The 25,692-nt window shown below is 50.4% G+C and overlaps 7 protein-coding genes across 7 annotated transcripts; 4 read left to right on the top strand and 3 right to left on the bottom strand.

Annotated features, from left to right (window-relative positions):
• Positions 1–3,503: 3,503 nt before the first annotated feature.
• On the top strand, positions 3,504–4,955 carry CCOS01_04862 (F-box domain-containing protein; the record flags this gene model as incomplete). The annotated part of the gene is made up of 3 exons (XM_060453043.1): positions 3,504–3,551; positions 3,634–4,357; positions 4,819–4,955. The coding sequence occupies 3 exons, from the start codon at positions 3,504–3,506 to the stop codon at positions 4,953–4,955; spliced, it is 909 nt and encodes a 302-aa protein (XP_060317001.1).
• Positions 4,956–7,277: 2,322 nt separating this feature from the next.
• Positions 7,278–9,193, top strand: CCOS01_04861 (major facilitator superfamily transporter; the record flags this gene model as incomplete). Its single annotated transcript, XM_060453042.1, has 3 exons — positions 7,278–7,547; positions 7,602–7,985; positions 8,054–9,193. 3 exons carry the CDS (start codon positions 7,278–7,280, stop codon positions 9,191–9,193), a joined length of 1,794 nt encoding a protein of 597 aa, XP_060317000.1.
• A 1,700-nt stretch (positions 9,194–10,893) lies between these two features.
• On the bottom strand, positions 10,894–11,662 carry CCOS01_04860 (uncharacterized protein; the record flags this gene model as incomplete). Its single annotated transcript, XM_060453041.1, has 3 exons — positions 10,894–11,077; positions 11,148–11,368; positions 11,501–11,662. The coding sequence occupies 3 exons, from the start codon at positions 11,660–11,662 to the stop codon at positions 10,894–10,896; spliced, it is 567 nt and encodes a 188-aa protein (XP_060316999.1).
• Positions 11,663–17,934: 6,272 nt separating this feature from the next.
• CCOS01_04859 (Mch2p) lies at positions 17,935–19,581 on the top strand (the record flags this gene model as incomplete). The annotated part of the gene is made up of 6 exons (XM_060453040.1): positions 17,935–18,133; positions 18,190–18,287; positions 18,336–18,467; positions 18,525–18,649; positions 18,706–19,101; positions 19,161–19,581. The coding sequence occupies 6 exons, from the start codon at positions 17,935–17,937 to the stop codon at positions 19,579–19,581; spliced, it is 1,371 nt and encodes a 456-aa protein (XP_060316998.1).
• A 402-nt stretch (positions 19,582–19,983) lies between these two features.
• On the bottom strand, positions 19,984–20,731 carry CCOS01_04858 (cysteine dioxygenase; the record flags this gene model as incomplete). The annotated part of the gene is made up of 2 exons (XM_060453039.1): positions 19,984–20,430; positions 20,486–20,731. The coding sequence occupies 2 exons, from the start codon at positions 20,729–20,731 to the stop codon at positions 19,984–19,986; spliced, it is 693 nt and encodes a 230-aa protein (XP_060316997.1).
• A 1,382-nt stretch (positions 20,732–22,113) lies between these two features.
• CCOS01_04857 (uncharacterized protein) lies at positions 22,114–23,363 on the top strand (the record flags this gene model as incomplete). The annotated part of the gene is made up of 3 exons (XM_060453038.1): positions 22,114–22,403; positions 22,479–22,542; positions 22,599–23,363. The coding sequence occupies 3 exons, from the start codon at positions 22,114–22,116 to the stop codon at positions 23,361–23,363; spliced, it is 1,119 nt and encodes a 372-aa protein (XP_060316996.1).
• Positions 23,364–23,689: 326 nt separating this feature from the next.
• Positions 23,690–24,879, bottom strand: CCOS01_04856 (uncharacterized protein; the record flags this gene model as incomplete). The annotated part of the gene is made up of 4 exons (XM_060453037.1): positions 23,690–24,030; positions 24,098–24,165; positions 24,261–24,378; positions 24,435–24,879. 4 exons carry the CDS (start codon positions 24,877–24,879, stop codon positions 23,690–23,692), a joined length of 972 nt encoding a protein of 323 aa, XP_060316995.1.
• Between the last annotated feature and the right edge of the window lie 813 nt (positions 24,880–25,692).

Raw genomic sequence — 25,692 nt, 5'->3', positions numbered from 1 at the left:
AAGGTTGACGCCGCTTGACCTTGATGACGCGAAATGATACTGTGCGCGTAAAATGATATTTTTCGAGTTGGTGCCGTCGGGTTGGACTCGATGAGGAGCAGTCGATTGCAGTGAGATGATGTTCACAAACGAGAGCCGATTTTTCTCTTCTGAGAGGTGAAGTTGAGGAGAGGGAAATGGGGGGGTCTTGGGCGACCGGGGTGGAGCCATGACAATCACGGGTGGCCGTGCACGGGGTGTGGGTCCCGCCGGAAGGCAGGCACCCCGGGACCCCGTTCTTTCCCTGATTCCATAGGAATTGGTCTGGACATAGAAGCACGTGACCATACACCGGAAAGATCATCACCCAACGGGCGTGATGTGATGCATCAATTCGCCTGGTAGCGTCGTGTTACCTAACGATACCTCCCGGTGTAGTGTATCATAGGAGGGTGCATACTGAGGTATCTACTGCCTTAGGTGAATAAGATCGCCAAGGCAAGAAGGTGCCTCAATTTCCGAAACTCTAATCGAGCCCGTCGACATTTGAATGGCAGGAGAAAATTTGGGTGGGCAGGTGTTGGAGGATACCTAAGCCTGAGGGTTGTGAATGTTTCTCTTACTTCCTATCCGGCGTCGAGATGCATAAGGATGACACAAAAACGATGCTGAGCTGTCTACACCTAAGTATGGGCTCAGTGGTAGAAGAAATGAAGTTGGAGAGCTGACCTAGGGTAGCTCAGGTTCAAGGAGCCTCTCAAAGTGCGCAAGGAGATATGCGTATCCCTGACGACCATCGAGAGGTTGAGGGAATTGCTCTCACAATGTTGGCCATACGCTCCTATGCCAGCGTTGAGGGCAAGAATCCTAGGATATTCACTCCCGGCACTAACTATCGGAAGCCTTTACTGCCCATGCAATCGTCACCATAATTACGGCATCCGCGGGCAACGCGGCTTCGCAATCGCTTTGGATAGGTCATGGTTGCGTGCCGGGAGACCAGCTTGTACATTGACCGCATAATCAAGCAAAACCTCCGTTAAGCGACGCACCGTTGAAATGGCAGCAACCAACAGACAAGACGCGGCGAAAATCTCTCCAAACGACACTGCCTTCTCGCATGCCCGTCACCTGGCACCATGTAGATGCAGGAACACAGCTCACGGTGCGATGTCGATAGGGAAGGACCGTCAACCTGGGCCACCGATGGTGCAACGTGGACGCCATCGAAGATAACTATACCGCTGTGCTGACTTCTCGAGATCTATGTGGACGACGACAGAAGCACCAAGATGGAACTAGACCTGGAATTGCTCAACACCGACTGTCGCACGACGAGGTCGACGATTAGATCACGCCAGGCGGCCATCTACTTCGGAACGAGGTCCCAGCCTCCGCACAAAGTTGAAGCCTGGTGTGGCTCGATTCCTCGCACCCTTAGCCCTGCGAGAGCTGCACCGATTATTTGTCCATCTACTCAAGAGTTTTGTGATTAATCCAAGACAATCTATCGACATGTGGGGGGCCGTAGAAAGATGGGTCGCGGGCGGAAGCAGCATATTTTCGGCTGGCGTCTAGTATCTACTTCTCCGACGCGCATAGCCCGACATGCCCCCGACGTCCAGGTTGTTATCCAGAGCCCTACAGTCGCGCTGAGTCCTGTTCTCACTCCCGCGCAAGGATGCAGGTGGTTGAGAAGCGTGAAATCGTGTAATGTGACGATGCACTCCAATCGGAGAAGATGCTGAGTTGATAAAGCGTTACGATCCGACGGCAGGGTCATGGCGTCGATCATGTGACGAAGAAGACTGAGTGACCTGGAAGAAGAAGAAATTTCCCTTGCCCCTCTTCTACATCATCTCCTTCTCGCGCGAGTTGTCAATGTATGTATCATACGTGGTGGGACAATGATAACAAGAAACAAGCGCATGTGTTTTGGGAACCATTCTGCATATGTATCGCAGCCTCAAAACCCCTAGCAGTGTACTCCGTTCCTGAGCTTCGGCTGAATCAGGATTGATCGGCCCCACGACGGCGCAGTAGGTAACGGCATGTCACGCCATGCGCGTTGTTATCTCGGCGGGCCGGACAAGGAAACGACAGAAACAGGCGCGACGGGAAGCAGGGGCGTGTGGGGCCTTGGTGGGCGTGTGCATGGCCCAGACGTTCTTCGAGAAGGAAGTTGGGACCTTGTTCGCTCATAACTCGGAGAGAAAGTAAAGCATTCGTGACGCATGCCAGGTTCTTACAGGGCGTGCAGGGCTGGAAGGTCTGGACCTGAACTGCGAAGCTAGGACGAATCCCGAGATTGAGGCTCCCACCGCCTGTTTATTGAGTAGTGCGAAAGTGGGTTCTGACTCGAGAGGCTCGTAAGACAGTTCGGATGGGGTGATCATGATGTTATCCTGGGAGTCGGACAAAACCGGTAGATGACGGTCAATGCCGGGCATCGAGCTGGCCAAGGCTTCTTGTTTTCGTTTTCGTCTCTTTGAGCTTGGAGGCGCAAGCGATTGCAACTTTCGTATCTGGGAAGAATGAGTCGATTATTGAACAATCTTAGACCTCAAATATAACAGTGTCGACAACTGGTTTATTCTGATTGAGAACAGGTACTGCTGACCTCCACTGTCTCTGCCGGGTGGATGTTGGCGAGGAAAGTGCCTGCAGAAGCGAGGGAAAAAGCGGTGCAGCAGGATCTCTCGCTTCAAGAACACGCTTGTTCAAATCGGGCGTGACGCATGGAGTACTCCTTAGTCATCCAGCCACACTTACCATCACGGCAGGAGCCACTCGGAAGGCTGCCCTGGTCGCTATTGTCCAACGGAAAGAGCCACTTCAGAGGCTCACCGACACTGACCGACACCGGGCAGGCGGTAACTGGCCGGACGGACATTACACCGGAAATAGTCAGGCCCGTAACGGCCCGGCATTCTCCACTCAATCGTGGGCCTTGAAGGTTGACAGGCCCAGTTCCCTGTCTCGAATCATCCAACTTTTTGGCTGACATGTCACCGCATCCACTTTGTTTTCGACGCTCCCGCGACCATCAACCTTGCATCATCAGCCACTTCGCGCCGATGATTTGCACCAAAAGCACGACCATCACATCAGTATCAATCGCGCCACAAAGACCCTAATCTGTAGACACACCCTCGTCATTGCGTCCCCTATCCACGGACAGGATCTTCGTTCCTGGCAGAGTCCTCGTCAATTGGTTACTGATCCTTGAGGATACACTTTTTGCCCTGCTTTCGGCATCTCCACCTTATCGGCCTGTCTCTTCAAGATTCCTTCACCTCGAATCCGGCCACTCTCTCTAGCCACCCCTCGTAATCTGAGCATACACCCCCCTTTTCGACATTGCTTCGGACTCATCAACAGTTACTTAAATATGACCTGCCTCGACATGTCCTCGGGGCATTATTCCGGTCCTTCCTAAACGGCACGAGCCTAAGCTTCACATATTTAGCAACTACACTACTACAAACATCTTACATCTTTGCCATCAAACTACGACGACCAACATGTCTGGTCTAACTCTAACGTCACCAATCGACTCATTACCCAATGAGGTAAGCACCTGCCGTTGCCCATCACAGCAGAGCGCCAACGCTCTTATGCTACACTCCCGCTAACTACCTTTGCCCTGAATAGCTTCTCATTGCGATCCTATCCACCTTTGAATCTCGCGAGCTGCTGCCATTAACGACTGTCGACCGCCGCTTCAATGGTACCGCCACCACAATACTGCAACACCGCCTCCTTCATACCGCGAAGATGGAAGGACACGAGGTGATGCTGGAGAGCTACCACCCAAGTGCCAGGAACTCAACACCGTCAATGACGTGTAGATTTGCAGGCGTTGACTTCCTGGGATACCAGTGGACCGGCGAGGAAGATATGGACTTGCGTGATCTCTCCCACCTTTACTCCCACTTCCGCCCGGTCGTCTCCGAAGAGACGCGACGCATGCGGAGAGTGTTTGGTCGACGGATGCCGGGCGTCCCACTCGAGCAAGAAATCGGCGACCAGCCAGTTGTCCAAGAACTCATCCTGGATGACGGAGAGCTCTTCTCTCAACTTTGCACAACAACTAGCTTGGTCAAGTCAGGTCCGAACCCTGGTCTTCTCGCTAGCCACAGCAATATTGAGAATGGCGTGGTACGCGTCTGGAGACACTGGCTAGCAAAGGCGGCCGCCAGGACAGCCATTTGCCCAGCAGGGCAAGGACCAATCGACGAGAGCACCATCTTGTGGGCCGACGCTACGAAGAATGTCGGATTGCGATTCAGCGTTACCGATATCACCAAGGAGCGTCTACCTGTCTACCGCGGATTGGACGAGGATGCTCCTGTCGCCTACTCTCTGCACTACCAAGGTAAGATCACCATGTCCAGACCCATGTGGCAGGCAAGCGGCAAGCGACTAACTATGACACTAGAGTTACTGGTTCGCACAAGCCAAGTACTGCTGGCGATGGAGAAATCAGCAGTCCAAGAAGTTGTCGACTCAGGTAAATCAGCCATCATAGCTTCATGAAAGTTTCTTCCGTCCGGCCAAGACCGGGCCGGTTAAACACAACACCCACGACTACCCCAGGGCGCGCAGTGTCGACGAGCTCAACTCGCAACATCAACATCGAAAAGTTTCGAGAAGTGCAAGCAAGTGGGCCAAGTCCTCGCAGATCGGTATTGGCTCGGTCAACGTTGTCGCCGCCTATTCTTCCTAGGATGGAACGCCTCCCAGAACTTGGCTACTCAGTAGCGGCCACCTTGGTGAAGACGAACATCCAGCGTCAGAATACCCATACCACTATCACATCTCTTCCGACTCTTCTAGACCACTTTGCTGACTTTGCCGTCCTCTTCATAGGTTTTGTCATGCAGCTCGACGCGAAGAGTGCCCATGCAGTAAAAACCGTCTTGATGGCACCCGCTATGCGACCATTCCAGCCTCAAGCGGTTGCTGTCATGTGAAGAAAGTCGTCATGTCAGGACCCCGGCAAACTTTACATCAGTGACTGGCTGTCACATTCTGTCCATGCACAAGGAACAGATCAAAAAACGAACTGAACAGATATTTCGGGGCCGCCGGAGAGCGAAACACGTCGCATGTCTCTCGTCGAGGTCGCAAGGCCAGCCACGCATTGCATGAGTTGCATGCATTGGATACAAAAGAATCGACGTTTCAGCATCTTGGACACATCGTCATGCGCCTGGCATAATGGGGGAGGAAGGGCGACCAACATTGACTAGAATCATTCCGTCGCGGGGACAGATACACTATGGCATTTGGCAATGGCGTTTCGGCGAATTCGGTCTAGACGGCGTTGCACCGCAAAGGCCAACAGCGGGGATGCGGATAGACAAGAGGGATGCGTGGCTTTTGAGGATATACATAACGACATAGAGTTCCACGACCTTGACGAGATAATTGCCAAGGCCACTCGGGATGTTGAATTGAACAGGCGCACACCAGAATCTGGTGGATTTCCCCTTGGATGACACTCCATACACATCCGACCGCTCCATGTATGATCGTCGCTGCGGGGGCAATGCTCCAGCAGAGCGCTGTGGAAGAGGGGCAATAGGGCAGACAAACAACGAGGAATATGAGTTAGTCATCCGCTTGCCGGCCGTTGAGGCGGTCGATCCCGCTAGCCGCAAGTACGTTCTCGCCAGGTTGATCCCGCCGACATGATGCCAAAGTCATTGATCAGAAGATCGACGCCTGCAGCGCGGAGTATGTGGTGCGATATTGATTCAGCGGTGGTAGAGGGTCTGCGAGTCTGAGTTCAGCTTACAGCATTCAACGCCGGCAACTCCATTGCACTCGTACAGCTCTGCACGGAATCATTGGCGGCACCTGACGAAGCCGGCTTCTTAGGTCGCAAAATACATTCGCGGTTGTACGGAGCCGGAAAGACGCGCTCTCTCCGAGGCCAATTCAACGCTGACGCCAGCAGCAAGAGCCGCGGGTATGACTCTGCGCAGTCTGACAAGGATCCTTGTTCTTTGGTGGTTTGCGAAACGGCCTGCAACGAAGGGGTTCTCCTCCGACCCATGGCCAGCGGGCCAATTTACCGAGCCCGGCCCCAAAGAAACAACAAATTTAACTTGGACAATGGCTCGGTTAGTGCGTTCTGTTCCAAAAGGAAGAGCCTCAATTATGCTGATGCCACACCGTGGTCTCGGAATATTGGCCACACTAGATGGCAGGCCCTGAGTGCGAAAGGCCGCCTGGAACTGGTCGTGGCCATGGCAAGCGGGTTATTCGCAATAACATATCATCATCAGCTCAAGCGAAATGGATGCTTCAATTGAAGCTGCGCCGGGCTACACGAGCGCAGCTTTCGCCCCGAAGTTGCAATCGATTGAACGCGCGTCAACCGTTGACCATCTGTCAAAAAGTCAAAACGGAATGGGGACGGAGAAAAGAGCCGAACTATGCTGGTCGTCATCTGGTGTCATGGGTCTGTCAGCTCCTGCGACTCGCGATCGACCAACTTTGATTTCAATTAATCTTGACTGGACATTGGCCACCCCATGCGCCACGAAGATGTCGGCCGACATCGAGCACCAGAGACCGAGCCGTCCTCCCTGTGCTTTTACTCTCATAGTCGACATTATTTCCACGCAATATGATACCTGGCCGGCGAAACAATAGAGCCAGGTCCAAAGAAAAGGTGCAAGAGACAGAACTGGCATCAGGAAGGTTTCAGCGCGTCGTCTGCCCAGGCCGGCGGTGGTCCAAGCACGCATCGGACGGGGGCCGTTTTGACAGGGCTCGGCATCCTTGCAACCATGTCTCGTCCAATGATGGCGCGGAAGACCAGGCCGAACTCCTGGCCATCGCCGTTTTCACGACATCTGGTATCCATAAAGACACACATGTCGGGGGCCTGTCATGCCCAGGGCCCGTGATGTTGCATCATGTCGCTTGCAGCCGGTCAGAAACTCGAGTCCCTGTTGACAGTTCTTTTCCTCCACGAAGGCCAGACATTGACTGTAGTTTTCCATCTTTTATCATGAATGAGACTTTGTATCGGCTTAGTTGCGTAGATGACCCGATCGTCTGATATCTAATCTAATTAACCATATTCTCTTTTAGACCCTCCCTCTATTTTTTTTTTTTTGTTTCTTCATCCATACATGTACTTCATTGACTGGCCGTAACCTTCGCTTTTCCCCGCCTTTACTTCTCTTCTATCCTCACTGCTGGTTCAGTTTTTAGTTTTACCGGAGCTGGGCTCCATTTGTGCGACAACGAACCCCCGACGGGAAATTCAGCAATCGGGAATGATGGAGAGGGATATGGAAAAGGGCGAATTTGATCCAGCGCGGCCAGAAGAGAGCCATGCTGCACCGGAGAAGGCCCCGAGGAGGATGTCGTTCGCGAGACCGCCACCACCGCCCCCAAAAGACGAGTCCGCACGACCGATGACAAGTTCGACGAAGCGCCTGTCCTTCTCGACGACAATGAGTCAGCGGAAGATCAAGTACGGGACCGGAAGACACTCGCAAACAGAACTGAGTCCTCAGCCAAACGATGACCCAGAGGATCCGCTGGTAGGTGCCGTCCAGCATCTCACAGTGGGCGGAGACTGACCAGCCTTGTCACAGAACTGGCCGCAATGGAAAAAGGAACTCAATTTCGTCGCTCTACTAATGACTATGGGCCTGATCGGAGGGATGAAGACGGCATACATGAGCGTCAATAGTGTTCTCGCCGTCAGATTTAATGTCTCTTATACAGCAGTGGCATCTTTGACTGCCGTACCACTCGTCCTATCTGCCTTCACAGGTCTCATCAGTCTGGCAGTGTCTAAGATATGGGGTAAGAGGCCGGTCTATTTGATCTCGGTGGTGTTAATCTTCATCGGCGCGATCTGGAACATGCGTGCGGGCAACAGCTTTGGGCAGTGCATGGGAGCGCGCGTCTTCCAGGGCCTCGGCTGGGGTGCCTTTGATACACTTGTTCTCGGTTCAATACAGGACACGTACTTTGTGAGTCGGCTGAATGGGTTGCCTTGGCACAATGCTGTTGGCATAACCATTCACTAACGTCCATCTAGGAACATGAACGTAGCGCTCGCATCACGATGTATCACGTTCTTTCAATTTCAACGACCTGGGGTGCCCCTCTGTTCGGAGGTCTAGCTTCGTTCAACGCGGGCCGGTTCACCATTCAATTCGACATCATCAATGCCTTTCAGATCATTGCCATACCGCTGATCCTTTTCGGTGCTCCCGAAACGGCTTACGATCGATGGTCTAGTAGCAGCGTCGCCCAAACCCCTGCTTCCGGGGTGTCGTGGATGTCGAAGCCTCCAAAGCCGCTCGGAAAGCCTTCCGTCGAGGAAGTCAAGGCTTACCTGCGTACCATGAAGCCTGTATCTTTCTCCGGTATGACGGATGTCCGGACGCTTCTCCAGGCCCCGCGCGCTTTCGTCGCGCCCACGACCCTGCTGCTCTTCGTCATCACCTTCATTCCGTACTGTGCGCTGTGGAGCTTGACGGAATCCCTGTCGCTTCTCTTCTTCCCCATGCCATGGATGCTCCGAGAGAACAGCATCGGGTCGCTCATGGCAGCGCCCTTTATTTTCTCGATACTCACCGCTACCGGCCTTGCTGTTTATCAAAAACGACATGTTGGATACTCCCCCTACCACACCTTTTGCACCTTGGCCGGAGGAACTGTCCTCGCGGCTACTGGCATTCTTGCGTTTGGGCTCAAGACACACGCCGTCATGTCCGAGGTGGCTGATGAGGATCCCGCCAGCGTCTTCAAGTTTGATGGCGTCGGCGCACATCTCTCCTTCCCTCTTCTGTCTTTCTTACTGGGTTTCTTGGCGGCAGGTGTGACGGTTGTCGACACCGCCATCCGTCCCATCATATGGCGCTCGACGCAGTTCACCTCGTCTAATATGAACGTATGCCTGCGGAACGTGGCCGATATGAATGCCGGCGTGACGTGCTGGAGGAACTTGTTCGCTGGCATCTTTGTCATGACGATTCCTAATGCCATTGTCATGTGGGCTGGCTTGAAGTCAACCGTCATCGGCCTCGGCGTCGCCCAGATCTTGGTCGCGATCGCGGTCTGTTGCGCGTGGTGGTTGTACGACGAGCAGGTGAGGAGAATGGACGGGCACGTCATGGGTCTGGTTGATTTGAGTATGTTGAAGAGGACTGGGAGCTTCTTTGACACGGATTAGGGGCCATGTGAATGTGTGATGTTTTCGAGTAATGATTGGGAGTGATGGAATAACGAGTCAAAGACGGATAGAGGGAGTGAGTGAGATATTAAATGTTGTGTCTGGCTGAGTCGGACTCAGTAGGGGGCCCAGGACAGACCCGGATGTCTGCGGGTACCTACAAACGGAACGAAATTGTCCCACGACTTTCTTTTGTTGGAGATACCACCAGATTCGGCGGCAAGTAGTGCGTCGGAGGGCCGGCGGCGGGGGGTAAATGATGAGAGACGAGGGAAGTTGAGAGTGAAGATGCGGGACGAAGAGAGGGAAGAAACTGGGAAGCCGGCGAACCTTGTGAAGCATACAAGATGATTCTATATAGTCTACCAGTCGACATGGCAAAGGGGGGGGGGGGGGAGAACACGAGTAATGGAAGGACCACATTCATTATTGCTTTCTATGAGTCCATGCCAAAACCTGAATACATGTGCTGATTTGAAAGCACGAGAAACTCAAGGGTGTCGCGGTTTGCTTGTTTCTTTTGTCTTGTATTTGAAGCACGAGGATGTAGCGTGGTCCTAGTCGAGGGAGATGAGGGCCGGAGGCGTTATGCGTGGATGGATGGGATCGGGGAGGGATGGAGGGTCTCTCAGTTTCAGGGCGGGAATTTGTACGAGGTGGGTTTGTCTTGGCTGGTGGTGAGAGAAAATGGCTTCAGAGACATACAGAGAGTTGCAATGCCTTATCGCCTCCCTGTGAAAGAAGAGGCTTGATGGACCAGTGGAGTTTTGCGGTTGTGATTATGGAGTTATGGCTATGAGTTATTGCATCATTGTGTGTATTGGCCAGTTTGGTAATGAAATCTGCATCGTGCGATGATGTCTCTTTGGACTGTCTATCTAGAACTTTGGTACGTGGTTCTAGAATGGTGACGGGGCAGGTTGAGATTACGCTGTCAGGCTGAAGCACGCTCCGTCTGATGTTCGGACGGAGTCGAGGTCGAAATCGTCTGATGTTTGAGGTGGTTGGTGCGTTGCGATTGGGTAAGTCTGTTGGTTTGATCGTCTGGAGCTTTGGAGCGGGCGGAGGGTTGAGGGCGTCCGTCGTCTGATCTTCGCGTGGGGGTGGATGGGGAGCACTTGGTGGCTTATGCAGATTTGGAGAGATGCGGTGTTGCTTTTGGTTTGATATCTTATTGCGTGAAGGAGAATAACGGTCCATACATATTTGTTGTGGGAGTCGTGTTTGTTTTGCAGATGCTTTCGAGTCTCCGTGTGTCAAAGTGTGAAGGGACTCCCCAAGAATGTTTAATTAGGAGGATTCTTCAGGACTCAACCAAAAAAACCGTCTGTGGATTCTGTCATTATTATCTGTGATAATCAGTCAGTTGTCGATTTGCAAGATCTCAGGAAACTATTTAGACTGAAGTGTTCTTTTCTATCATTACTAAAGTTTATCTTGAATTCGTCTCTTGATATTCCTCTCCTTTCCAAATACGCCACAAAAAAACAGTGCATCATGAACTGGAATCCTCCCTCGTTTCCTCCCATGGCGCCCCTCACCCGCCCTTATCGCAAAGTCCCTTGGGATATTATGTACCAATTCCTCCCCAGCCCAAGTTTGATCCCTCAAGACCGGCTACGTCGCTCATTATAGTGTTGGCGCAAGAACGTTCTCGCTCAGGATCGGTTTCCTGGATGGCGAAGTTGATGCTCCTTTCTTTACATCCTCTCTGCCTTTCTTCTCGGCTGCGCCATCTCCTGGTCCTCAACAGAACCAGTCGAAGTGATCTCCTCGGTGTGCATCGGTGCCTTGCGGTCGACCGAGACGCCGCGGGTCGTGCCAGTGCGGCGGAAGTATTTGAAATCGACAAAGGATACGACGGCGGTGTATGCGGCGAGAAGGCTATGAATCGAAATCCCAGTCAGTTCCCATGTCTCGAGGCGGGCAACTCGCATGCCAATGGCAGACTTACTTGAGGAAGATACCGCATCCGACAATAACCCAGCTGAGGATGCAGCTCGTGCCGACGCAGCGCTGGATGTTACCCTGGATGGACATGAAGACTACAGCGCCCCAGAAGACGGGCTCGAGGCCGTTGAGAATGGCGTTGGCTTTCAGGGACGCCCAGCCCCGGCCTCGGGCCCAGTGCTGAGTTGCGATTTGGTAGATGATGAAGACCATGGATTTTACAGACTATGTGATTACTCACGTTAGCAAACTCCATTCCTCAGTTCCCGTCATCGGAGAACTTCGCCAGAATTGGTCTGAGTCGTCCTGATGTCCTTGACGACTGCGGAGAGAACATTTGGGAAAGGTTGTACTTACTATACCTAGAGACATGGTGTTTGTACGGGTCACTGGGCCGCCCTTGAGGAATATTCTGGCACCGGAGAGGCCCATGACGATGTGAATCACAATGATTTGCACAATGTGGACTTTCATCATGTGCCGATTGTCGAACAGGGGCATACTGGCGAGTTTGTCCATCTTTGCTTCGGTGATTGGTGCTACTTAGCGGGCGATGTGTGATGATGCGCTCGTTGATGGTGAGAAGGGGTTCGAAGTACTGAGGCTTTTCGGTGTTGAGAATAGCTTGATGCTGCGATGTTATGATATCCAAGATGCAAAGGGGATGAGGGAGGCATGCAGGTTTCTATATGAATTATCCACGCCCACGAAAGTTTACTCTATACGCGTACGGACTTTCCAAGGCCAGTGTAATGATGAACCGCATCATCCGCAATTGGTTTGGAAAAGCTAGCATAGCGAAGAAAACGCCCAGCGTCAGTTAGAATGGCTGTGGTTGGAACGTCATGTCACTATCTCGAGGGAAAATGGCAGTGCAAATCAGCCCGTCGGTCTCGGTTTCCCATGGAAGTGGGCCCTGGCCAACCCCCTTGTTCTCAACCTACCAGCGAGCTTAATTGGCATTTCTGACAGCGGAGCGACTACCCGCACGCCGGCCCCAAAAAACCCAAAATGTCGGTCTCGGTTTACTGTGGCTTGTTAGACCCCGGTTCAATTAAGCGTTTAAGGTTCTGGTGGCACCGGGCTAGCCGCAAAGAGTCTCGCTGCCAAGGAAGAACCTAGACATGGTTGGTGACGATCTGCCATCTGAACATTGGATTGTTTGCCCCGGGAATCTGGTAATTTATGAGGATTTGAGATGAATGACGAATGATATGTCTTGAAATGTGTCCGTTGGCTGTTGGGATGCTGCGATGTCACAGTCTCGTGCCGGTTGAGCCTTGAGGCTGTTCATCTCGCGCGCGCGGATGTTTGCTTGACCGGCCGAATCTTGGACTTCAAGCCCCTTGGCAAACAACCCTCACAACCTTGACTAACCTTGAAAGCCCCAAACCCCCTTGCTCCACAATTGCTCATCATTCTCCAAAGCATCAGCTTACCTTACGGCTTACCGTACATGAAGATGGGTTTCCCAGAAAATTAAGATTTGGTGCTAGACCGCACTTGATCTGTGATCTGAGGGGGAACGATTGGTGATTAGCAGGCCCGGATTCTCCGGTCAAACGGCACTAACGGCAGTCACAGACACTCAAAAGACGCATTGCGCCACGTCGTGAACTGATTCTAGGCTCTTCGGTTTCTCTATCGCGGGGAAGCGACACAGAAACTCTAAAAGCTTTTCGCCGACCTAATACCCTTTTAAGCTTCGATTCATGAGAGAACGGAAGGTGCAACGATCACGCCTTGAAATTATGGATTCGTGGAGTTGAAGACGAAGCGGAATGAGTTATCCCGCCTTCTTGTCTATAGTACCTTGCTTGTTCTACTCCCAGAGTAGCATTTGGCAGAAAGCTTGATTCTCACGAAGTTCAGATCCTGTATGTATTCCGCCCACATCGGATTTACCTAAGTTCCATTGGCCTTATTGGGAGCTGCCTAACGCAACTGTTCTGAATGGGTTCCCCTTGAATGCTCAATTAGAAACCGAGGCGTTTTTGGATGCAACCAAATAATTCGATATGTTGTTAAGTACACGTGGGAAAGGCTATGATCCTGATATTTGGCCGGGCACGTCAAGTCTCCATTGGTTAGATATGTCGAGCTCAACGACACGCCGCCGAGACGGAAATGATTTAGTTAACAACGAGATATTTACAAAAGATCCAAGAACTACATCTCGCATTCTCTCCACAAACTTCAAATGAAACGATGAAAAAGATCAAGGTTTCGCATGGGCTCCACATGGTTGTCCATCAGCTGCCTTCACGAACCGCTCACTCTCGATAACGAGCTGAAGGGTACATCGGGACACCCTTGGTAGGTTCACTAGAGCCGAAAGACGTCGTATATCTGGCTTCTAAGGGTTTATCTTCCTAGAGATGGATACATAAGCAGAGAGCCCCCTCGCTCTCTCGAGCAGGGCAGCTTGCAACAGATTCTTTCAGTGAACTCGCCCGTGCCAGCGTTATCCTATCGCCTTACACTCATACCCATTTCAGTCAGGACCCTAGTCAAGTTTTAGTCTTTATTCAAGCTCCCAATGGGTAGTACTCCATATGCCGCAGGCTTTCACTAGATGCTGCAGCAGGCGTGACGGGGATTGTGACTTCATGGTCAATCATCCTGTCCGGATCAGGAGAGGATTTGGTCCTCGCTTTGACCAGCACAGATTGTTCTGCGATTCTTGTTAAGACGAATGCTTTCCTTTGTAGAGTTGTTTTCGGTTGGCTAAACATCCTCGTCGACATGGGGACGAGCGTCAAGGGCCTACCCGAGGATTGAAAGGTGTCACAGTCTGAGAGCGCAACTTTCCCATCTTTCGGCAGACGTGACTCGGATAGACTAGCCATGGCGTCGCTCAAGGATGTCGAGATGGCGGGGAAATATTCTTCGGTAGCAAGGCTTTCGCTAGTTGGGGGTGTTTTCCCGTCTTCAAATCGCCATGCCCATCCTGCACAAGTCCCATTGCGAAGTTGGAATGCAGTCATACCCAAGGTTCGTGCAATAAGGCACTGTTCGCGATCATCCAATTCGTGAATTTCTCTGGCATAAGCCGGAAAGTGACGCCTGTCATAACTATGTGTTGACCGGGAATTTGGGTTTGCTGATATACCCCATTCCACGCGCACGGAAGTGAAGTATCGATGAGCTCGAGTGACCAAGTTTGTGGCTGTCATATTTCGTACAGTTGTGAAGATTGATGCTCAAAGCTAGACAGCATGGCATCGGAGTGGGTTTGGATAGGGTTCTGGGGATGTGATACTAGAATCTTTTGAGACAATGCGCCGGATCCTGGAATTCTTCAGAGACAAGCCTTCGCGCTCGCTTTGCAGCGGAACTTTTTCCTCGGAAAGCTTGCTGATAAAAAAGCAATCTCCCCAATCAGGGCGACTGACTTCACGTCGCAAATAGACCACGTGCGTGGACCGCCGTTGTCGACATTTAGGAGCGATACTATGGAGACGAGTCTGATTCAAGCTAGGGTTGGTGCGGGTGCCCTCTATAGAGGCTTATCACGGTGTTCAGCCATTAATGACCATTTGACTCTCTTGTTGGTCATGTCAATGTCGCCGGAGTCGTTCATCGACCCCGATAGAGAACGAAAATCGGCACAGCCACCAAAGTCAGAAGACGAATTCGCACAGATGCCTTCGTATCGTTGCTCAGAGACACCACCCAGTTTCTCAGCTTCATTATGCTAAGAAAACTTAGGGAGAAAAGTGCAGTCTTGTAGTATCACTTCGTGAAGACGATTGAATACTGATCTCTATCCGCGCATAGACTCCTTTGTGCCACAGACTGTCCAGTACTTATCAAGGAAGACTACCTTACAAGGTGAACAAAGGCTCTTGCAAAGTCCCATCACCGAGTGAACCGGCGGCAATCCTTCACGTCACGCGAGTAGCAGCTGCTTTTGACAATTAATTACCGGCCACTTATGGCATCACGGAATCGGAGAGGTGCGAGTGGCAAAGTTCGACTTCTTGATACTAGCACAACCTGGAAGTGAATCGGTGAGTTCGGCACTGTTACTCTTGTCGGTGCAGCACGTGTCCACCCAGGCCCAATATATGCCAGATTGCTTCGCAATCTCATATGTCTTGGCGATCATCGCGACCCCCTTTTTTGTGAAAGCGACGGTGAGGCTTTGCATGTTTTTCTTATGGGACACATAGTCTTCATCTTAGACATATGAGACAGAATAGCATTTTTTTTTCTCTTCGACTATGCATGGAATTCGAATAGGGCACTTATGAGCCACATACTGATGATTAGGATAGTGGCGATTTGGGTCGGAAGGTGATAAGATTTGAGTTTATAGTCGGTGAGGAGTAAGATGGAGTTCGAAGCGAACATTTGCCTTGGCTAAGAACCATTGGTCTGTGTGGGGTCATACTGTCAGCCTACAGATAATCGAAGCCATGGGCCAATCGGACTCTAATTGACTATTTTCGACGGATGACGTAGTCTCTTGTATTGAAATCATCAGGGAGTATTGAGTCGAATGCGTGCTTGGGATACATCGGGCGTACCATGTAGTCAAAAAGCGTATGCTATCGTGTGATTATCCCTTGAAAGCCTGATCCCGTTAAGTTTGATCTTTTGCGCCTTTAAGGACTGAAAAAACCATCACATAGTCTCTAATTGTTAGAGCCTCGTCACGTTTGTATGGGATGATGACTTGTTCTTTTTGTCAACCTATTGCCACCAAATTCAGTCAGACCAGCCTAGTCCAACGTCACATCTCAGAACAGTTAGGCATGATTGCCAGCCATGTGCACTGGAGTTCAACGATAGCAGAATATTGCAACACGATGGTCTATCTTAATTATCCAATGCGTGTTTGAAAGATCTAACACGAGCTCATGGCTGAAGGCAACTCAAGTTTGGTTGTCTTTTTGGTAGTGTTTCAAATAAAAGAGGAATCTAGAACAACACGTGTTGGTTATCATTTCTTCTGTTTGGTCTAAGCGAATCTTGTTCACGGTTTGGCTTGAACAAGTAGTCCAGCCTGCCGTAGTTCAGGCTGGAAGTTTGGCTGAACAGGTGTAGTTGATGGATAAAGTCACATGTAAGCAATGATTAGTAACATATCTTTCAGTTTCACCAATAGTCTTGGGCAGCTTTCCTTAAGCTCTAACTTGTATATACTTGGATCAATAGGACCGACTTTAAAGGCTTGAATTCATCCGACGAGAAGGTCTTCCCGTAACGTATTCTCTTTTGTTGAAAATAGCACAGCAAGAGGCCCATCCGAAAGAAAGGGCAATGAAGACTGGTAAGGAGATAACAGCGCCTAGGATGGAGAAGTTCAAGACCCTCTGATTCGCCCATGATAATCTGTAGGGCGAATAATGGCACAATTGATTGGCACGCGCGGACAGCGAGTACAAGTAATTAACACTCTTCACGCTGAGCGAGCACCAGTGCGATATCGTCAGCTCATCTCGTCAGCGCATTCTTATTCCGTAACGTTACATGGATGAGTTGGCCTCAAGATTTGCCGGGACCAAGGCCTTGAAACGCGTTCTTGAACATACTGAGATGGTGGCATCTAAGCCGCCATCCTTCAACTAGGTAAGGTAAGCAACGAGTGTTTCATCCGAAAACATCCTTCTCGCATATCATCCTTCCCTCTTCGTCCATTCGTATCGAACAGGGTCGCTGCCTAGGGGTAGGGAAGGGAGCTACGTCGAGAAGGTCTCGAATCACTTGAACTAAGTTGAGGATCAGCGGGCGACTAGGTAGACAGACGGGCTATGACTCGAACCCCCCACGTAGCTAGTCTCCTCAGACGTCGGAGGCTGAAATCACACCGCGATCACCGTTGGGCGCAAGGATAATGATCCATGAACCCTCTGAAGGATTAACGGAGTTAGTCGAGCTGCATATTCACCGAGACGAATCATGCACTAGGAGCATAATATTGCTCGGCCCGAGACCAGTAAATTAGATGATTGGCTACGAAAGCGTCCGGTCGGGACTAAGAGGTCTCCTGTCATATTTCACATTGTCTGCGCCTCTGTCAAATATGTACTGTTAGTCGTCAAACAACGATCCAGTCTTACTCCATATCCCAAGGCGGGCAAGTGCTTTGGTTGTCCGTGACGGTCACGGCGTGCGGCTTCAGCCGGCACTCTGGAGTGGACGCAAATCCTTGTCGAGCCATTCATGATAAGGCATGCCGCGTCGGAGCAACGGGACCAAAAGATGAGGCACAACGGGATGCAGGGGCCTCAAAGGAGATCTTACTTGGCACTTTTGCCAACGAATAGACGTCGACCTAATCGTAAAACGTGCACAAGCGACCAGGATTATGATCCAAAAAGGTTTACGTCGCTCAAATTTCGTGAACAGCGGCTCACGACCGAGATCCGCGCTTCCTCAGACTGCACCGAGATCCGGTTTGAGCAGTACATGCAAATACTTTGCCATCCGTTCTCGTCTAGTCATCGCCCGGGAGGCGTGCACTGGGCCAACGTCTCGGTTCGCGCCGGGATTAGCGGCAGACTTAGTGTCTTAGGCTAAGCATAACAAGACTCATGGCATGTTGGATTGATCTTTCGTCTATGTTTGCCAAGTCAGGAAGCCCAACATTCAAGCTTACGTATACGTGTAAGCACGACCAGCTTTGGGGCTCTAATCCCACCTCCTACATACCTTCTCTCACACCTAATTAGTCGATTTCCAGGAATACCAGCACCTACAACAATCGGGAGTGGCTGTCTTCGTGCTGCTTTCTGCACCATCCCTCTCGTCTTTTCCGCACCCGAATCGCCTTTCGCACAACGATGATCTCGAGTGAGCTGGAGAGGCAGGCGCCGCTGCCAAATGAGAAGTCGGTGAGCACGGGACCAGTCTTGGTGCCCGACTCTGCCTCACTTAGTGAAGAGCAGCATGATGGCAATGAGAATCTACCCCCTCGAGACAGTGGAAGAGCAGCTTGGACGAGCCTCATTGCTATCTCCGTCATTGCGATGGCAACCTGGGGTGAGTCAACATGAGAGTCGCTCTGTTGCAGTCCATTTTGACAATCATGAATATAGGCTTCGGAGCCACTCAGGGTGTGTTTCGAGAATACTACTTCAAGACTCCTCCTCTACAAGGGAATCAATTAGTCGCTTCTACAGGCCTGTTAGTGGTGGTAAGGACGCTCAATGTTCATTTATACCACTGACCTAAGTTCTGCCAGGGCCTGTTGCAAACTCTGCCGCCGTTTCTACTCAAGATCATCACAGCCTACCCTCACTATAGACGCTACATGATGTGGAGTGGTATGGTGCTAGTGGTAGCATCTTCAATTGGCGCTGCTTTCTCGACTACTGTAAGCAGTTTTCAAACAGTCTTTGTGTTCAATCGAAATGTTGACAGTTTGTCCCAGGCTGTGCAGGTCATCATGACACAAGGGCTCATGTATGGATTCTCGAGCGGCCTTCTCTTCGCACCTTGCTTAAGCTTCGTGGACGAGTGGTTCCTCAAGCGTCGTGGTCTTGCCAACGGCATATTGTATGATGCATAGAACCTTATAGCCAGCAGAACGACTAGCTAATTGATGGTGGCAGTTTCGGAGCCCCCAACATCGCGGCCGCCGGTCTTTCTCCAATATTTTCCGTCCTGCTCAAGCGCTTCGGGCCTCGTACAACCCTGATTGGATGGGCCGTGTTTACAGCAGTGATAATATCACTTGGCATTATCTTCGTTCGCCCTCGACGTACAAGTAAATCGGAAATGGAGGCTGCAGCTCGACAATCATCGTCTACTACTAGAGTTTTCAGAAAGCCAGTGTTTTGGCTCTTTGTTCTTTCGATGACGCTGCAAAGTCTGGCAAACAATTTACCGGCAAACTACCTGCCCAGTTACGCCACGGACCTGGGTGTCTCGCCGGAGAAAGGCGCCTTGTTGGTCACATTCCTGTCGCTGTTTGGGATCATCGGTCAAATCTCGCTGGGAGCCTTGACGTAAGTAAAATGGACCTCAAGTCTACGTATGACTCGTTGCTAATAAATAGATACAACAGAGATGCGATCGGACCTTTGATACCCATGCTGCTGAGCACCCTCGTCAGCAGCTTTGCAGTCTTCGTTGTATGGGGATTGGGTATATACTACTGGAATATGGTGATCACTTCGATCTTATTTGGGGCATTTGCCTTTAGCTTCATGGTTCTGCGAAGCCACATGGCGGCAATTGCGGTTGATGATCCCGAGCGGCCGGCCGAGGAACTCTTCGTTTCCGGCATTCTCCTATTTACCAGAGGTGTCATAGGTGTGGCGTCAGGCTACATAGCTGCGGCTGTTCTTCAAAACAGCGAGAGTATTGGAGTACAGCCTGGGTACGGCGCTGGAAAGTGGCGATCATTCATCATTCTCCTGGGGACGACAATGACCGCAGCTACCCTAGGAGCCTTTGGTCTATTAAAGAAACGGAAGACAGCTTAGAAACTTGCAATTTCCTCCCCAACGATCAAAATATCAAATCGATTCAAGCATCAGTAGATATACTTGAAAGTGGTATTTGAAGCCTGACTTCGCAATGGGTGCTCATAGAACACAAATCTGATTCCGGTGATTAAATGGATTTGACAGCATATCGGGCAATCGCTCGTACTTCGCCAGATCCGGGAAATGAAATCGCATATTTCCTTTCTAGCAAAACTCTCGAAGGTCCTCCCTATGTTTGTCTTTGAATCAAGACGATCGCATACTTCAGACGTCGATTGCTCATTCACCAAGGTAGTTGAGAATTCAGGTTTGGTTTTTAGAAGACCTTGCAGCTTGGCAATATTTTGGTGAAAACAACCCGAACATATAGCGTTGAGCGTATACTTCTAGTCTACAATTTCAAAGTAGAGATGGTGCCAGTTTCTTTGTTACACTGGCCAGCGCGTCTGTATCTCGGTGGCCATGAATGGAATAGTACTCGCAGTTTTTCACAAGAGTTCCCTTCCCAGTCTCTGCGTCAAAGACGTAGCAGCCATTCTTGACAATATTGGGCGGCGTGTAGAGATGGAGCGAAACAGCAAAATCATTGCTGTTGTTCCACATCTTGTGCACACCTTGGTCGTCGCTCATGTAGGCCACATGGTTCTCTGTGTAAACTGATTCCAAAGCCACATGCATGCTATCATTGGTATCATTCAAGGCGGCTGAGTCGGTTCCCCGGTTGGAGTCCTGAGGAAAGTCGTAGCGTGTCTCCGTCAGGCTTCCTTTGAGGATCTTCATCAAGCAGTGCGCGTTGCTATGACTGTGGATGGGGCTTCCCTTTCCGGGTGTCCAGACGAGGACCAACTATATCAACACAAATTAGAAACAGACGAGCATCTTTCATGATCACAGGTCTTACCAAGTTACTCTTGCCGTTACCCTCATCTACGAGGTTTCGGGTATATGCCATGCTAGGATTGGCAAATGCAAAAGCTCCCCATTCTTTCTCATCGCTGGTATAATTCTTCATGAGATCCATCAACAAGTCAAGGTCGATATCATCACAGGTCAGCCCCGAAGAACCGAGAGCGTCTTTAAGAGCTTTCACAAGCTCATCGAACTTGCCAAGATATTTGAGGCTAGTTGTGTCTTCAGAATGCGGCATTGTAAAAAGCTTGGACAAGTGTTGACGCTAGTCAAGATCAAGAGGGTGCATGAAACGGACGAGAAGGCGGCAAATATAATCTTCTGTTTTCAACCTCTGCATTTAGTATATAAGCCATGCTCCCAGGTACATTTTGATACCTCGAGATCAAAATTAGCTCTAGATGTTACGGAAATTCCAATCTCTAGTCATTTCTTGAGTCAGCCTAGTTGAGCTGCCTGCTACCGGCCTGTTCTCAGTCGGGGGCTGACGTGCATAATAATGGTGGCAATTCTGTGATTATCCCGATAATAATTTGGTTATCAACTCGCTTCGTTTTCATATTTGAGTCGAGCAGGGAAGCGGAAGTAACCAGTGATGTGAAAGTGATTGCGCCGAGAAGTGGCTATGACTCCATTCCGATCCTTCCCCCACATCCTCACCGGGCCATCCTCTCCCTGCAATGCAACGCTTACTTTCCCGTTCCGCCGCGTTTTTGTCTTAGCGGCGAACGCCTCCCAAACTTTGTATTTGCACTTTCCTTTTCCAGTCATAAGTTTGTCGTGATTGTAAGACAGATGAACATGCGGATATCGGGTACCGATTGCCGACAGCTCCTGAGGGAGTGAAAGCGCTCCTGTGCGACAGCCGCGTGGGTACTTGAGAATACAAGCTCAACGCTCCCACATAAGAGTCTAGCCCGGGTGAGACACCGCCCCTGCCCACCCCCTCGCCGAGCGCTCGCAGCCGCCTTGTTCCGACTTTCAGCCTCGGCTGGACCTTGGCGCCTAGTGATACATGTACGATATTCACCAGACGAGAAGTTGAACATCATAGGCTTGAAGATAAGCCCATAGAGCGTAGGGATTCCCCCAAAAGTTCCGTAATCTAGGCAGTCAGCGGACGCAGCCGTGAGGCGCATGTTGCTAGCACCTACGATCTAAGACAAGGAGCCCGAGAAGGCATCGGAATACATCAAGGGTACATTGTAAAAGAATGGAAGATGTATCTTATGGCTTGAAGGGGAGACAATATACAAATTCGAGATGGTTGTCATGTCATTGAAATGTACCCAGCTGAGGCCGAGCGAACAAGATCATGGCCTGATTTCAGGTAAGACAAAGTAGATTGGAAGATGCATAGACATAATTGGTCTCTGCGACGGTTATAGGATCAGCAAGGCGTTGAAATGACGCGTAATCCAGTGTAGCTATACGTAATATCGGAGTTGAGCAAAATTGTCGGCCGCGAAGAAAGACGATCCCAAGATTGCGACTCATTATCATATAGTTATATGAACTACCTATCCAGCGAGCCCGCCTACCTTGAAACCTACTCCTCTGCACCGTCAACAGTCGTAGTGCGTTTACAACATCGCATCTGATTCCTCTCACCTCTTCAAGATGACCGTGGCTGGTTCAAAAAAGATGGATGGTGCTGCTGCCCCTCATGCACCGACTGCGAACCTAGATACCGTGGTTTTTTCCAAAGTACTAGACCGCGACCCAGCGACCATTGACAAGATTATCTCTGCCTGCGAGAATGTTGGCTTCTTCTACTTGGACATTTCGGACCAGTATTCTGCTACAATGCTAGAGAACCTTGACAGGTTGAACATTGTCATGAAGGACTGGTTCGACCAGCCAACAGCCGCGAAGCGCAAAGAACTGGCTATCAGCATGGCATCTCATGGGTTTGTCAAAGCCGCCCTTCTAAGCTAAGTACCCGTTGATTTGCTTGTTGAAGCTAATTAAAATGTTGCCCTTAGATACAAGCCAATCGGTTCACAGGCTGGGACGCACGGAGGTCGAGATGGCTGGGAAGTTCTTAAGGTAAGTATCGGTAGGACATGTGGTCACAGACAACGACGATTCTAACAATTGTACAGACGGGTAGCTTTGAACTGGCCGGTCGATGGGGCTTACCGCCAGTGGTAGAAGACAACCTCCAGACATTCATCTCTTTCCAGAGCCAGTGTCACTACATTACTCGAGTGCTCCTTGACCGTATCTCGAACGCCCTGGGGCTGAAGGGAGCGCAGAGCCTCAACCACTTCCACAGAAGCGACTGCCCCTCCAAGAGTGCCCTTGCATTCCTGCATTATATCCCCATGGATCCAACTGGAGGTTATGCCGGACATAATGTTCACACAGACTATGGCACCTTGACACTTGTCTTTGCGCCCCAGTGGGGTTTGCAAGTCCTTTCAACTCCCGAAATATCCTCACCGTCCTCAGCCTCCTCCTCGGCGTCCCACGATTCAGACGAAAGCCTCGATAGTGGCTACCACAGAGGACATAGTCAGGGCCACGCCAACAATGAGCCCCTGAAAGAAAAGGCGGAAACACCCATGGAGTGGCAGTATGTCGAGCCACGTCCCGGCTGCGCGGTGGTCAATGTGGCTGATGTGCTACGGTTCTTGACGCGCGATAGACTGAAGTCGGCAGTGCATCGGGTCCTTCCGTTGCCCGATGTGGATCGCTATTCTGTCACCTACTTCCTAAGACCTAGTGATGATGTTGAGTTTATCGATGGAGAAGGTCGGCTGACAAATGTCATGGATTGGTACGACCGCAAGAATAACATGTATGAGGCTTCTTATGGGAATCAGGATCGGTCTTTGCTCATTGGCGGGTTGTATAAGGAGGTGTAATGTTTCTTTAGAAGGATTGTTCTCTGTTCGACTTCACAGCTTCCCGAACGGGTATGTACCAAGTACGTACTTGTGTCAAAGTTGTGCTTCTTCTTTGCAATCTTCTGTTCGCTCTCTCCGTAGCCTCAGGTCATCTAACGTGACTGTATGTTCTCATCAATACAGTAATTGATGATTGTCGTCAAGTAGAAGCTTGCATGCCAAACACCTTGGTACCAATCATCATCTTAATGACATATATACACCTGACATAAGTACCAGAATACTCCATGGTGAAACAAGTAGTCCTATTTGACCTCTTGGAGCCTGACCAGGCGGCATCCATGCTACCCCGAAGGTACGTGTGCATGAAGCTTACGAAGTTCGACAGCTTCCTGGCCCTCGGCTCGATATCGATCATCCGCTTCCGTTCCTGGCTTGAAGATAGGAAGAATCACTGTCTCGCTATCATGATCGCTGTTGATACTTGTTGCTCGTACATTCGAGAGGTTGGCACTCTGAAAGACTCCGTCGGATTTTACGTAGTGTGCAGCAGAGGGATGGTAGGATGCAAATGATTTTGCAACATCCCGTATCAGTACTCTCAGTACCGGTATGGAGGCTGCAACAATCGTCGCATTGGGTTCTGCGTGAATCCAAATGCTCAAGACGGCAAGCCGGCGAGAAACTGCGAGAGATAGCTTTGTCAATATTCACTTGCGACTCAAGTTAAGACACATAGGAACAAAACTGACACTCAGTTCCGACAACTCTCGTGACTTCAAGAGCTTCCACAGCTTTGAGAACAGCAACGATTCCTGCCCTACCATTGTGATCAGTGACCCTGAAGATAAGGTAGGTGCCCCGAGTAGTTTGGCAGACTTGTTGAGGCAAAGAATGAGTGGTTATCTCACTTACAGCACACCGATACTCATAGCAATCGCGACGCCGGCTTTCTCCCGTTTGACCATTTGTAAGTCCCATACTGAGTAAATTGGAATCAGAGCTAGACCGAAATCTGTCACCGCGGAGACAACTATTCCCAATAAGACGTTAGACCAAGACAAGCCCAGCTTCAGTAGAAGTACTCACTAGACCCGATCATATTCATCCAGATGCCGCTGTTGATTGACCAGCACGAACCAAGTGAGAACGCGCTCTCAGCTCCACAAGTCGGTCTCCAGACCAAAATTGTGTGCACAAGGCACATTATGTCTGTCATGCAAGTGATCAGGATAATCACAGGACGCAACCATCCTGTCGTGAATCTCAGCAGGGTGAGGGCGAATGAGGTCTTGCTGAAAGCTAGGGAAAGCTTCATTGCATTGTCGGATGCCAAGTTTGCGGGGGTAATGATGGGCCCTGACAGAGTGGTAACTCGGTAACCAGATCCGAAAACGACTGTTTGGAGTGAGACCCCAATCATTAGGAACATCCATCCTATAATGAGGAGATAATCGTCCCACCACATCATTCTAGTACGAACTGATCTACAGTAGATTCGGAGCACGAGAAAGATGGTGGACGTTGATGCCATTACCCATATTGATGCGAGCACTGTCGTCGTCAAAGATGGGTCTCCGGAAGGCAAGGGGTACTGTGTTGGCATGGTTAGCTACACTATTCTTGAAGGTTCCACGGCATAGATAATTGATAGAGGAAGGAAGTAAAGGTTAGAATGCGCTCTGGTCCTAACCCTCGAGCACACGGGTTACTTTATGGGGGCGGGCGTAGTACTCAAGTCTTCTTTTTCAGGTAGCTTTAACATTGCCTGCGACCTCTAAGGGACGTGTTGGTTTGCTAGCCTGATTTCCGACGTCTCAGAACCTGGCGAATTCTTTCAAGGGTGTCGTGTTAGCAACTGAGCAAGGATGTCCAATCTGCAAGTACTGTCGAGAAGAGATTTCGTATTCCCTCAGAGCTATTAAGCCTCTCATCTGTATTGGTCACAAAGAATTCCGTGGAAGTTATCGTAATAAATCCAGCGCTGGCAATGGAAAGGAGCCACTTATACTGGAGTAAGACCGCAGAAATTATGACGAGACAGCAAGATAAAGAACGAAAAGGGGCATTGTTGGAGTTAAGTTCGTGATTGCGCTTTACACCAACGCGACTGGCTTCCTACGCCCGCCCGAGAATGAGAAAAAACTTTTGTTCATCCAGCAAGTCCACCTGAGTCTCAACCTATTGCCTGTACAGTCAATACTTAGACGCCTCCTGGTTGAATTATCCATTTTAAGCCCCTTATACTACTACACATCCTGACACTCCCTTCGTCGAACACTGCAACAGACTGCGGAGGTTGAGGCTATCTTCTCACCAGTCGCAATTCTTGATATCGCACATTCGA

The sequence above is a fragment of the Colletotrichum costaricense genome (genome assembly GCF_030867565.1).
Source record: "Colletotrichum costaricense strain IMI 309622 chromosome Unknown Scaffold_4.1, whole genome shotgun sequence".
Lineage (NCBI taxonomy): Eukaryota > Fungi > Ascomycota > Sordariomycetes > Glomerellales > Glomerellaceae > Colletotrichum > Colletotrichum costaricense.
The sequence above is the reverse complement of the archived record's forward strand: the minus strand, read 5'-3'. Positions and strand labels throughout refer to the sequence as shown.